This window comes from Callionymus lyra, chromosome 11 (assembly GCF_982586985.1).
Source record: "Callionymus lyra chromosome 11, fCalLyr1.hap1.1, whole genome shotgun sequence".
NCBI lineage: Eukaryota > Metazoa > Chordata > Actinopteri > Syngnathiformes > Callionymidae > Callionymus > Callionymus lyra.
Window position 1 is genome coordinate 26293258 of NC_141828.1, and position 14191 is coordinate 26307448.

General features: G+C 37.2%; 1 protein-coding gene across 1 annotated transcript in view; it reads left to right on the forward strand.

Annotated features, from left to right (window-relative positions):
• prim2 (DNA primase subunit 2) overlaps nt 1-12877 on the forward strand; it is a 29397-nt gene extending 16520 nt beyond the window's left edge. Inside the window, exons 11-14 of the mRNA XM_087802424.1 lie at nt 8590-8716; nt 8815-8897; nt 10350-10418; nt 12596-12877. Coding sequence (XP_087658550.1) covers nt 8590-8716; nt 8815-8897; nt 10350-10418; nt 12596-12802 — 486 coding nt within the window. The 3' untranslated portion in view covers nt 12803-12877. The remainder of the gene's footprint in view (nt 1-8589; nt 8717-8814; nt 8898-10349; nt 10419-12595) is intronic.
• The last annotated feature ends 1314 nt before the right edge of the window (nt 12878-14191 follow it).

Here is a 14191-nt window from a genome sequence, read left to right on the forward strand (position 1 = left end):
CTGAATCGGCAGATCTGTTGTGTGAAGTCACTCAAGGTTCTGTTCTGGTTCCTTTATTGTTTTTGCTGTACTTGATTCCCCTGAGTAAAATCATTCAGAGATTTCCTGATGTTTCTTATCACATTTTTGCTGATGACATCCAGCTCTACTGCTCTTTTGATCCAACCGAGCCCCAGAGGCTGAACAGCTTAGTCAATTGTTTGCTAGAAATCAAACAATGGCTGAGTGAAAACACAGCTGGCTTCCAGTTTCTTTCAGGATCAACTTTAAAATTCTGGTTCTTACTTTCAGAGCTATTCATGGCTCCTCCTTACATCAGTGATCTGATCCAGACTTACACCCCAGCTCGGGCTCTGAGGTCTGTGGATCAGAATCTACTGATGTTTCCACGCACACGGTTCAGGATCAGAGGAGAGAAATCCTTTCAGGCTGTTGCTCCTAAGCTTTAGAACGATCTTCCTCTCTCTGCGCTTGATGGAGTCTACTGACTATTTCAAGAAACATCTTAAGAGCGCTTTGTGACTGTGTGGAAAAGCGCTATATATATAAAAATTACTTACTTACTTACTTACTTAAATCGGCACATTAGGTGCCCTTTAAACACTTTTAAAAGGTGTTAAATTCTTTAATCTATTAATAATACCTTAATTGGCATTAAAATGTCTATAACCTTTTTTTTTTTTTTTTCAAAATGTAAACTAAGGTAACCATTTCTGGTATTATTTTATTGTTGACGGGCAATCAGATTAGCAGAACCAAAGAAATAAAAATATATATTTAACATTTTTCGCTGTACCAGGCAAAAGGTACGAAGCACAGTGTATTTTGTGCAAGGCGTGTTTCGGACATTGTTCATGTCTTAAACTGCATTTTCTTTGTTACCTTGGACTCCAACTAGACAAGTACACTGTGCTGACATCAAGGGAATAAAAGGTGCTGGAGGGAAAAAAGAAACCTGCTCTGCTAAACATTATTTTAGTGTTTTCTTCAGCATTTTTTGACTCGTTGGGAATTTCACCCGCAACATTAGAATTGTTCGCAGAAAACCTTTTGAAGTCTTTGTCACACATACATTATGTAACTCACTAGAGGTAACTTTAGAAAATAACCTCCAATTTTCTGCCTCTGATTTAAATTGGCTTCACAATAATGTGTTCAGAAAGTATGGACATTTTTTTTTTTTTTTTTCTTTTTACATAAAATGATTCCAGAGAGTTTTTGTAGCTATAAAAGATAATGGATTGAAAAGTCTTCTATCCTCCACCATCTCTTTATGCCTCCAGGCTCTGCTGTTCTTGTCTTTCCTGTTCTACTTTCTGTAATTAGCCGACAGTGACTGCGGGACGTTGTATTGGTTTTGCGGCGCTCTTTGCTGCCCCACTTCTGAAGCAGCTTCGGCAGCAGGTACGGTTGTAGCGTGATGGGCTGCAGGTACTGCAGCAGAGAGCTGTGCTGACCAGATCACAGCCCTGTGATGTATGTGTCGTGTCAGGGACTGCACTTTGTGGCAGGCGGCACAAAACCTCCTCATTAGTATGCCAGGAGCAGAGAAAAGCGATGGGAGCCAGCGATGCCGAGAGGGAGGCCTGGAGAAAAAAAAAAAGATAAAATATTAGACTTGAGGCAGAAAATGGATGAGATCAATGCGACCTACGCTGCCAAAGTTGGCCTCCTTCTGCATGTATATTTCTGCGATGTTTGGCCAAGGGTTAGAGTTTGAACAGCTTGTTTTACAGATGTTAACTTGAAGTTAATTAATTTCCACTAACTGACACCATTTCTCACGAAAGGGATGTTTCCTCCAGAGGCCTCTTTCTACTTAGAGGAGGATTAATCACATGACACTGTATTCACTGCAACAAACTTTTACTGAGGTACTTTTTAGGATTTTGTAGCCCTTATAATTACTAAAATATGCAGCACTTAGACCAGTGGTGGGTTAATGTTGATTAAAGTGAATACAAGATGGACCAAAGGAAGAAAAATAACCTTAAACTAGAACGTATCATCGAGCTACTTGATCTAGAATTACTTCTTATGCTCTCTGCCCACTGCAGCTGTGGCGGTGTCTCTCTGCGTGTGTCCTGTGTGGCATTTGCCGGGTTGGAGTCGTTTGCCTCCATGGCTGCGGGGCGGTGCTTGGTCGGGGCCGTTGGCCTTTCGGGGGTTGATCAAGGGATGGGGCCGCAAAATGGGCAGGGACATGGCGAGGGTGAGTGGTGGGCGGACCCTTGGTACCGAAGAGACCGTGAAACGCCCATGGAATGCTGCTGTCCCCCCTGGTGCCGCATAGTAAGCGGGGACATGGGCTGGGGGCCGGCGGGTGTGATCGGTCGACCCTTGGTACCACAGAGACCGTGGACCGCCCATTGAATGCTGCTGTCCCCCCTGGTGCTCATGACGAGGGGGGCGGGGGGGCTGTGGCAGTCACAGGGAAGCCCTTCCCTGATACCAGGTTTTTGGTTTTTCTGCCCACACGACCATGGCCTCCCTGTGACCCTGGTGGCCTGGTTTCCGGGGGGGGGGGGCTTCTGGGGCACGGGCTTGCCTTGATGTCCTCTTACTGGTTCGCTGGATGTCCCTCGCCGGTTGGCACTACGACCCCCCTGTCCTGGTGCCTGCTCCTGGTGCCTCCCCTCTTCGCTTCTTCCGCCGTCTCCTCACTGGTCTTTGCCTCTGTGCGCTGTTGGGGGCCTCCTGGGAGTGGTCTGCTTTTTGGTCGCCGTTCGGGGTCATGGCTGGCTCCGGTGCTTATCTTGCCTGCCGGGATCCTGCCGGGCTAGGCATGGGCCCACTGGCTTCTTTGGGGGCAGCGTGGCTTCTCAGGGTCCCTCTCGCCCCTCTTGCAGATGTGTAGAGCTGGCGCTTCTTGTTCTCTGCTCACACTCTCACACACACACCTCACCTTCTCTCCCCACCTACTTTCTTCTCTATCTTCTCCCCCTACTTCAGTCTGTTTACCTGTTAAAAAATAAAATAAAATAGTTAATTCTTATGCATATAAAGGTCTTCATAAGAACTATGGTCAAAAATATTATCTAAATTGAAATGTTTTCTATTTAATTTTGTGGTACACAGGGAAGGATGATCCATCAATCTTAACTCGCCGTTAACATTGGTTCACAGTATTTTTGTGAATTTTATTCATTTATTTATTCATTTTTTGTTTTGTGTAATATTTCAAGAACAATTGTATAATCAAACCATTTTCAACTATAATCAAACCATTTTCAACTGTAATCAAACCATTTTCAACTCTAATTGAATCATTTTCAACTATAATCAAACCATTTTCAACTATAATCAAACCATTTTCAACTCTTAATTGAATCTAACTATAATCAAACCATTTTCAACTATAATCAAACCATTTTCAACTATAATCAAACCATTTTCAACTATAATCAAACCATTTTCAACTCTAATTGAATCATTTTCAACTATAATCAAACCATTTTCAACTATAATCAAACCATTTTCAACTGTAAACAAACCATTTTCAACTGTAAACAAACCATTTTCAACTATAATCAAACCATTTTCAACTGTAAACAAACCATTTTCAACTGTAATCAAACCATTTTCAACTGTAATCAAACCATTTTCAACTATAATCAAACCATTTTCAACTCTTAATTGAATCATTTTCAACTATAATCAAACCATTTTCAACTATAATCAAACCATTTTCAACTGTAAACAAACCATTTTCAACTATAATCAAACCATTTTCAACTGTAAACAAACCATTTTCAACTGTAATCAAACTATTTTCAACTATAATCAAACCATTTTCAACTATAATCAAACCATTTTCAACTCTTAATCGAATCATTTTCAACTATAATCAAACCATTTTCAACTATAATCAAACCATTTTCAACTGTAAACAAACCATTTTCAACTATAATCAAACCATTTTCAACTGTAAACAAACCATTTTCAACTGTAATCAAACTATTTTCAACTATAATCTAACCATTTTCAACTATAATCAAACTATTTTCAACTCTTAATTGAATCATTTTCAACTATAATCAAACCATTTTCAACTATAATCAAACCATTTTCAACTGTAATCAAACCATTTTCAACTATAATCAAACCATTTTCAACTGTAAACAAACCATTTTCAACTGTAATCAAACTATTTTCAACTATAATCAAACCATTTTCAACTATAATCAAACCATTTTCAACTCTTAATTGAATCATTTTCAACTATAATCAAACCATTTTCAACTATAATCAAACCATTTTCAACTGTAAACAAACCATTTTCAACTATAATCAAACCATTTTCAACTGTAAACAAACCATTTTCAACTGTAATTGAATTATTTTTAATTGTAATCAATCAGTTTTCAACTGTAATCAATTTTCAACTGTAATCAAACAATATTTAACAATAATCAAACTATTTTAACTGTAATGGAACAAAAGTAAGAGAATAATTACTTAATAATTTGAAGATATTTAGATTTAAAAGGTTGATGATCAATATTCCAACCGTAGATATCTTTTCTTTTTACAACTGGAGTTCTTTTTTCATTTTTTCAGGGATTATAAAAGTAAATACCCAAGAGCCCTTGCAGTATCCTATATACTCATCCGGATTTTTCAAAACCCTTTCTTTTGTTTTGGAGCATGAAGAGGCGTCCAGTGCAGATTAAGGAGAAAAGTATTTAAATGGAAATACCTATTAGAGGGATTGGAGCTACCAGCACAATCACCCAGGCGGGTTTGAGCTTCAGAAGTCACGCCAAGTTAACGCACACACATGCGTAATCCCCTCCGTTGTGTCCTACTTCACTGTTGGCATTGTCGACGTGTCCTTAAGTATGGGTGACGATGCCGAGCGCCCTATACCGCCATTCGATTGTGTCGCTTACACGCCAGCGTTAAGGGGCAGAAACAAATGAAATTGGCTCCAAAGGAAAAAAGATTCTATTTTTGCTCACTCGCTGCTTTCAATGGAGCGTTTACTGTTGTCAATAGTTTTTGCTATAGTAGTAAATCAATACATGGAGAGAATTCGTACTCCAGGGACACAATATGGTCGCCAAATAGATCTCTAGGAAGTTTTAAAATGTGTTATAATTGATAACAGGGTTTGACACTAGGGAAATAATACTTTTTAACTCAGCAATTTGTGTTTTCAGCCCGAAAAGAAGCCAAACACCCTCAACAATGTCTTTCTGTTGGGAAAACACTAATAGATGTTAAAACACAGTCTTCATAGAAATTGAGAGATTCCAGACAATTTCTATCGGAAAGCACGACATCACAGAAACGTCTATGTTAAACCTAAAGAGAAAGTTGCCTGCTTATGGTTTATATGTGACACAGATTTAACTGGATTTTTGATTTGCAACAAAATATTTGGGTTTGTCTTCCATATGTACAGAAGTCTGGCAAATATTTGCATGTTTTAATGTAAAATGAGTGTGTCCACTAAGAACTGGGGTAAATCTAACTGTCTCTGTCCTTTCAATCCCACTGTGCAAAACAAAAGGAAAAAATATCCTGAACCCTGTCGTATCGAAAAAAAGAGAAGAAGCTATCAAAAATCTGTATTTACTTTTGAAAAGTCAACTGCGGTATCAAGGTATTGGTTTTCTAGCCTCAAACTCAAGAAATATTTCTTGTCACTGACCCTTGACAGATTATGAATTGATGCTACCATGGTGGGACATATAGATGAAGGCATTTACTTAAAATAAATCCTAACTAACCCAAATGTAATTTGATTTCAAAGAGTTGATTGAAACATGTTGGTCTGTAATTATGATTTGAGACATTTAACTTTTAGATTAATCTTGTTTTTCTAATGAAGACTGCATACACGACTCGTTTCAGACCTGAAGCAAACTGGTGTTTATGGTTTCATTATGGAGGGAACACGTAATTCATCCCTAATGGCTGCACAGAGGTGTTCATATACAACCAATGTGTCAGCTCTCAATTCATCTTTCAATATCATTTCAAGTTCAGAGAGTCTACGACCATCGGAGAAGAGTCTGAGGAGGAATGGAAAGGTTGTTGGAAACTAAGTACTAATGATGAAACTTGTGTGTCACCTGAGACTTCTGATGAAACCTTCAGTCTTGTATTTCCTGTTGTGGTTCTATTGCAGCAGTGTTGCGTTCAAGAGCAGTGAATGACGGAGAGAAAACGAGAAGAATATAGAAATTTTCAATTAGAAAGATCTTAATTATGTCGGATATTGTGCTCCAATGGCTTCCAGTTGCCCATAGTCATGATGATTTAAAACTAGAATGAGGACTTCAAATATGACTAAAAAAGTTAAAGACAGGTCAAAATGCAGTCAAAAATGGACTAGAAAAAGTTGAAAATGATCTACAATACTACAAAAAACAACAAAGAAAAATGAACAGCGCTCCCTCAATAATCACGGGTGATACGTTCTTAAAATAAAACTGGCGTCTTGACTGTAGTTAGACCTGCAGTTCCATAAAGTTCCATAACTTGGCTCGTTTCTCGGCCTTGGTAACTCGCCGTCCAGATAGTTTTATATGAAACTTGTCAGAGAAGTCTAGGAGTAACAACAAGTTCTTTTGTTCAGTTTGACTGGTTTATTTTTGGAAGCAGGACCACCAGACTTCTCAAACACACAAACGCATGCAGCTGCTTCGCTCGCCTTCTCACAATCACAACAAATGTACGTAACATCCACAACTCACAATAACACCTTATTAAAACTGACACTCTGGTTATTGCTCCCGATGATAAGGTTCTAGGGTTGAGTCAGTACTTGGGTGACTTAGGTCAGTTTGTCAAACTGAGCCTGAGAAACCTGGGTGTTGTATTTGATAAAGACATGTCTCTAGTTCAACACTGCAGAAAACTGACCAGAAACTGTTTCCTTTAACTAAGAAAGATCTCTAAACTTAGGAAAATGTTGTCACAACATTATCTGGAGCTTATAATCCATGCGTTTGTGTCTTCTCGCCTGGACTATTGCAACAGTTTGTTTTCATGTCTTAACAAGCAAGCGGCTAGAAATCTGACCGGTTCAAGTAGAAGAACTCACATTTCTCCGATCCTTAAAACTCTTAACTGGCTTCCAGTTTCTTTCAGTATCAACTTTAAAATTCTGGTTCTTACTTTCAGAGCTATTCATGGTCAGGTTCCTCCTTACATCACTGATCTGATCCAGCCTTACAACCCAGCTCGGGCTCTGAGGTCTGTGGATCAGAATCTACTGAAGGTTCCTTGCACACAGTTCAGGACCAGAGGAGAGAAATCCTTCCAGCCTGTTGCTCCTAAGCTTTGGAACGATCTTCCTCTCTCTTTGCGCTTGATGGATCTACTGACTCCTTTAAGAAACATCTTAAGACATTTTTAATTGTTCAGGCTTTTCCTTGATTTTCTGGAACTCCTGTGTTTCTCTCAGTATTAATTTGACCTTTTAAGTATATATTTTATTGGGTATTGTTGTGATTTTTTTTCAAGTGCTTTGTGACCCTGGTCTGGAAAAGCGCTCTACAAATATAAATTAATGACTTACTTACTTAAGGAGGAACACTGGCTGGTAACACGCCAATCAGGACGCAAAACACAACATACGGTACGCTGTAAAAAAAACAAACCTGATTACACAAAAGCAAAATTACACTAACAGTAGTTGGATAATGAAATGATTTTTTTTTTTTTTAGCATTAACAACCTCATAAAATACTTGTGTTTTGTCAAGAATCTGCGGATACGAAACGTATCACGATACATGGGCAACAATATGATATATTGTGATACTATATTAACAAGGATATATTTGTAGTATTGTCGAGTACTTGACTCTGGTTTTGCAGAATTTACAGACTCTTGACGAAGTTGCTGGAGTCGACTGTATCCTCTCGAGTCATCCCCAGATCTTTGAAACCAAAAGAAACTGTGATATTTTTTTTTATTAAATAACATGTAATAACATTTAAAAGTATCTATATTATCTTACACCCCTGTCAAAGTATAGGCAAGAAACATATTATTCACAACATGAACAACAACATTAATACAACTGTGAAGTAAATATTTCATTCGGTGGTTTAGAGTTAGGGTTGAATTGTATAAGAATGTTCCCGTTAAGCTTTATAATCTTGTACCATCACTTCAGTAGAAAGTTGGGTAAGATTGAAATAAATACATAAACACTAAACTAATAAAGGATTTGTGTTTTTCCAAAATATAAAACAAGTTCTTGAATTTTATTTCAACTGAATTTCTTTATATTTATGAAATTGTGTTTTGAGTGATGGAAAAAATGTGGAATTCCCTCCATTTGTCTGGTAAAAATCTGTGATTCTTCAATGTAACGTCAATGTTCGGGATCAGAGGTAAAAGCAATGAGAGGGGAGCCGTGGTCCGTATCACTGCTCCCATAATTCAGCTATCTGGACTGTGGCGACACTTCTACAGCAGGTTCTCCCTAATAGCTCCATATTTCATTCAGGAAACACTCTGCCAAAGCTGACATGATGTATGGCAATGTCTGTTTTCACCCCAACCTTGTCCCTCGAACACTCCCATCCTCACTAATGCCCGCTCTCCCTCTCGCTGCTCCCTCTGTAGTTTGACAAAGCGTATGCCTACAGCATTCGCCACATGTTTGGCAAAGAAGGCAAGCGAGCCGACTACACCCCCTTCAGTTGCATGAAAGTGATCCTGTCAAACGCACCCAGCCAGGGCGACCATCACGGTGAGTTCAGAGTCCATGTCGTCACCCTTTAAAAAATAAATCTGCCTTTTAAGCTCCTCTGTCAGGCCACATATTTGAAACAAATGCTGTGATTGCAGGATGCCCTTTCCGTCATAGTGACCCCGAACTACTGAAGCAGAAGCTGCAGTTCTACAAAGTCTCTCCGAGTGGGATCAGTCAGGTGGGTTTCCTGCTTTGATTTGTTGATTTGTATCAGACTTGACTCTGATTTAGATTTTATGTTGCTCTCATGACTATTGGGAGTGTGCATTAGCAAGAATTTTACGATACAATACACATTAAGATACAGTGATACACTCACTGTAGTGATACACTCACGATATCATACCTTCTATGAATTAATACAACTGAAAAACAAATGCGTCCAAACATTAGCTTTAAAAGCTGCTTGAGTCGACTGTATCCTCTCGTTGCCTCGATTGCGTGGTGTAATTGTTCTTTAAGATGTAATGACTGCTGCCATCTAGTGGCGGGAAGTTTAATTGAAACACAAAAATGATAAAACATTTAATATACAATTAACATGCAAGAAATTCATATCGATACAACATCATGAAAAGAACATATTTAAGTTCATCAATATTGTCTTCAATACCCTCAATAAATATGTAAATCACTTTAATACATTCTGGCTTTTAATTCATCCACTTTACTGTGATTATAGGATTTAAATGAGACACTTTATATGTAAAAGACAAAGTGAAAATTGTCTGCACAACTAAAGATTCAAAACTTATGGAAAAACCTGAAAAATCGTTTTGGTTTCGTGAACATCACATTGAGGAGCTTTTTTGTCTAGTCAAACATTTTTCCTGAATAGGAATAAAGTAAGAGTTCCTATGGATCCATAAAATGTTTTAAAAATGCATCAAATTCATGAATCCAAAAACGAAGCCTTAATTAGTGTTATTATCATATTTTCAAGTCTTATAAATGTGAACACTTGATAATTAAGATCTTATGTTAGTTAAAACTTAAAACGGTAAGAAAGCTAAGGTCATGAACTTATTTCCACTGATGCTGAAATAATGTATCTTCTGTGGAGTTAGTACATGGAGATGTCTGGGCCTCTTTGCTCTCTCTCTGCTGCACCCGCGACCTTGGATAGGTTGTAGGTGCACATGTGGGACGACACAAAAACATCTTCACAAGAGCTCAGAGTCAGAGCTTGTTAAAAATATTTCTATTTTATTGAAAAGAGCAGGAGACCGTTGCATTCACTCACGTCTTTGTAAACAAAATGCACTAAACCAGAAATGGGCTGAGCTGAGAAAGTGCAGGCGGCTCAAGGAGGAAGCCATTAAATGTCATTTTGAGTGAAGCAAATTGCACCTTCTTTTTTTTTTTTGGACCTCAGCACTCTCGCCTTTTATTTGTTTCCTCCGTCAACTGTCATCGTGATTTATGAGTGAAGGGATTTTTGAGTGGGCTTATTCCCTAAAGTCAACTCGCCCTTTGAAAAAACATGCCCTGTGTCGGATAGAAGTAAAGCCTAAAAAGAAAGAAGTAATCCTTCCACGCGTCAGTCAAACCACGCTCACGTCTGCGGGTTCAAAATAAACTTCCTGCACTAACGTTTGTGTCTCTCCCGCCCTCTTGCCCTTCCTCGCAGGTCCTGGAGTTGGTTAAAGGGATGCACTACCAGCTGGCGTGCCAGAAGTACTTCGAGCTCACGCACAATGTAAGTTTGGATTTCACTCATCACTGGAGGTGGTTCAGGCAACACCACACCAGCCAGAGTCCCGGAGGAAGACCCAGAAATGTCATTACATCCATGATTGACAGACTGTCATAGCTGCTTAACTGTGCTTGGGTTTCTCTCACTGAATCTAAATACCCAAGTCTAATCCATCTTTGGTCGGCTGACGGTGACAAAAGTAAAGTAAAATGTTCCATCTCCACAGAGTGGCTACATAGATGCAGATGTTAATAACCACATCAAAATTCACAAATATGATAATTAACAATGTATCAACGTTAGTGAACAAAATGTAAGTTAAAACTTGTACAAGAGCAAACAGAAAGTAGATACTGAGACGATACATTCACAGATTGGTCAAACGGTAATACATTTAGCTTAAGTATCAATTAGTGAATTGAGTTAACATAAGTAATAAGGTCAAGTCAATAAAGTTCTACCTAACCTAAGTAACACTATAGAAATAGACTTGGTGCACATAAATTATCACATGATACACATACAACTACAATTGTATTACTTAACTATAATTAATCAATTTTCAACTATAATCAAACAATTTTCAACTGTAATCAAACAATTTTCAACTGTAATCAAACAATGTTCAACTATAATCAAAACATTTGAACTATAATCAAACAATTTTCAACTGTAATCAAACAATTTTCAACAGTAATCAAACAATTTTCAACTATAATCAAACAATTTTCAACTATAAATCAAACAATTTCCAACTATTATCAAACCATTTTCAACTATAAACGTTCAATTGTCGACTGTAATCAAACAATTTTCAATTATAATTAAACATTTTTCAACTACAATCAAACTTTTTTCAACTATAATAAACATTTTTCAACTACAATCAAACTTTTTTCAACTATAATAAACATTTTTCAATTATAATCAATTCAATTGTTTATCCTATTTTGAAGTCATGTAAACATCAGATTCTTTGAGAAGATGCAGGTTCATGAAAGCTCACTCGCTCGTTCTTTTCGTCGTGAGACAAAAACACCAGGATTGTCTGGATGATTATTCCAGAAGCTTGAAGGTTCCGCGTTCATCTGTTGGACAATTACACGGCATCATAAGCACGATGGCCGACCGTTACGAGAAAACCTGTTTCTGTGATCACGCTTCAGTGCAGATGTTCGTCTCTTTGTCCTCCTGAGGAGCTTCTTTCATCTCCAAGTAGTGATGTTAGAAAACCTTTACGATCGTTTGTCAGCTGCTGATGTTCATCGAGCTCTTGATAGACGTGACATAAATGTAGAAGTTCATCACATACATGTAACATTTCACATAGATTTAGTTCTATATTGAAGCGGTGAATTAGTTTTAAATTCTTTGAATACTGTAATTAAATTGAAAAACATATATATAAATTTAATTTTTTTACACAAAGTTAGATATTCTTATTTTTATTTTATTTTGTATTATCTCTTGTACTATTTCTTTCTGCGCTGTTGTGAAAGTGTGTTTCCCCTCTGGGGATGAATAAAGCCTTTCTATTCTATTCTATTCTATTATTCAGACAATTAAAAAAAAAAAAACATTTTCCAAATTGAAATGTAAAAAATGTGTAGCCTTATGGAATTAGACTTTTAAAATAGAAAATACTCATGTTTGCAATATTATATCAACATGTTTTTATTGAATTGAATGGGCTACAAATAAATATATTGAATGAAAGAATAGTTTTTAATAACTGTAATAAGAATATCAAAGTCTTTGTGAAAAATAAAATAAGTTCATGTTGTTACTATTATATCAACATTTTCATATTTAAAAGGCCAAAAAATGAAAAAAGATTGAATTTAGAAAGTTTTCTTTTTTACTATTAGAATTGGGAAGTCAAACAAAAAATAATAAAATAAAAAAAAAAATATTAATTTCCTTTATATCTAATCGTTACCTAAACCCCAAAATTCAATATTTCGATCTGTAAATGATTTAATTAATAAAACAAATTCAACCTTGTAATATATCAATGATTGAATTCAATTAAAAAAACATAATTCAATGTTTAAAAAAACCAAGAATTCCAAGCTGTAACATTTGAAACGTTAAAAGATTCAATCTTCTGATGTCACTGATTCACTTCCATACCACCTTGTTCATCATCTTCTAACCGTTCTTTGTTCTTCTCAATCCAGATCGACGACAGCAACTTCTCGCTAAGTCACCCCAACCAGTACTTCATCGAGAGCCAGAAGGTTCTGGGAGGAGGCAGGGACTTCAAACGCGAGGTGGATCCTCCGCCGAGATCACAGGAAATACCTTCTTCCATCAAGCCATCAAAAGCTACTCATGAGGCGGACAGCATGACCGAGGAACTGGACTCTTTCTTTCAGGACGACTGACTCATTTCAGTCGTGGATTCGCTCTTTCAAGAGATCAATAACTGTCTCACTGCTTATTAAAGGTTCTGTTTAATATGTCGTCCACGCTGCTTCATTAATCCACAGCTTTCAAAAAAAAAAGTTATTTGTTTGCCTTGTTTTTCACTTGAAAGGCTGCGACGTCTCGGAGGGGAGTCGTTTGGCAAGAGTCTGACTTTTGCTGCTGATGACAAAACATTTCCCAGCTGCCTCACAAACAATGCTTTTATATTTGCTGGCAAGAGTCTGACTCGACGTTGGCAAGATGTGCGACTGACAAAGTTAAAAAAGTTATATTATGCTGCACAGGATTGATGCTTCCCGCTGTACAATACTGGTCACAAGTCAGTTACAGTTATTTGTAAAGCAACACATTTTAACTCTCATACAGATTATGATGATGGGTGATGAGGTTTCCTTAACTGTCCAACCATCTTGTCCTTGACATCACTTTAAACATCTTTCAATTTTATACAATCTTACTTTTTATCATAGTTTTTTTTTGTATACATTTTTATACATTTTTAATAATTTTCCAAGTCAAACAGTTTTCCACTGTATTCAAAACATTAAACGTTAATCAAATAATTCAAATGTAATCAAACATTTAAACTAAAAAAATCAACTGTAATCAAACAAGTAAAATGTAATCAAACAAGTTTAATTAGAAAGAAGAAATGGAAGTGACTTGACGTTTTCACCCTTTATGGATTTACTTCAGTTTTATTTGAATTTGTTTGATCTTTTCAAAGCTGTGTTGTCAACACGGATAACTTTATGAGTCAAGAGTTAAATGAATTCCATTTTCAGAAACTTGATGTATTAAGAATCCATCTTGTGCTCACTCAAAGTGACTCCACAGACTCGATTTGGCCCCCAGATCTTTTTTGACTCATTATTTGCTGTGATTTTTTTTTTTCCAGGGATTGACATTTTTGTCAAGACAGGATTTTGGACAATAAACAGAAATTCTCAAAATATTCTTGATTTGTCTTCATTTTATGGAAACATATTTTCACTCTTTTTGTATTGAAGACGTGTTTTTATCATGTTTTACAAATTACATGTACGAGGGTGTTCCTGCGTCAGAGGGTGACTAACTAGAAAGTAACTGAGTTGAAGGCTTTAATAAGTGTCAACTCTGTGAAAGCTTTACTACTTATCTTAAGCTAAACTACCTCAGATCAATCTGAGAAACCCAACACATGCAAGAGTGACGATGTTGCTGTTTCTTACGTCGTCAAGAGGAGAGAGGATTGCGTGATGACGAGGAGGAGGATGAGGTACGGAGGATGAGGAAGATGTGAGCAGCAGGGGAAGCACATCGCCGAAGGCGCTAGATCAAGTTGCATCGTGGAGTTTCTTGAAGGG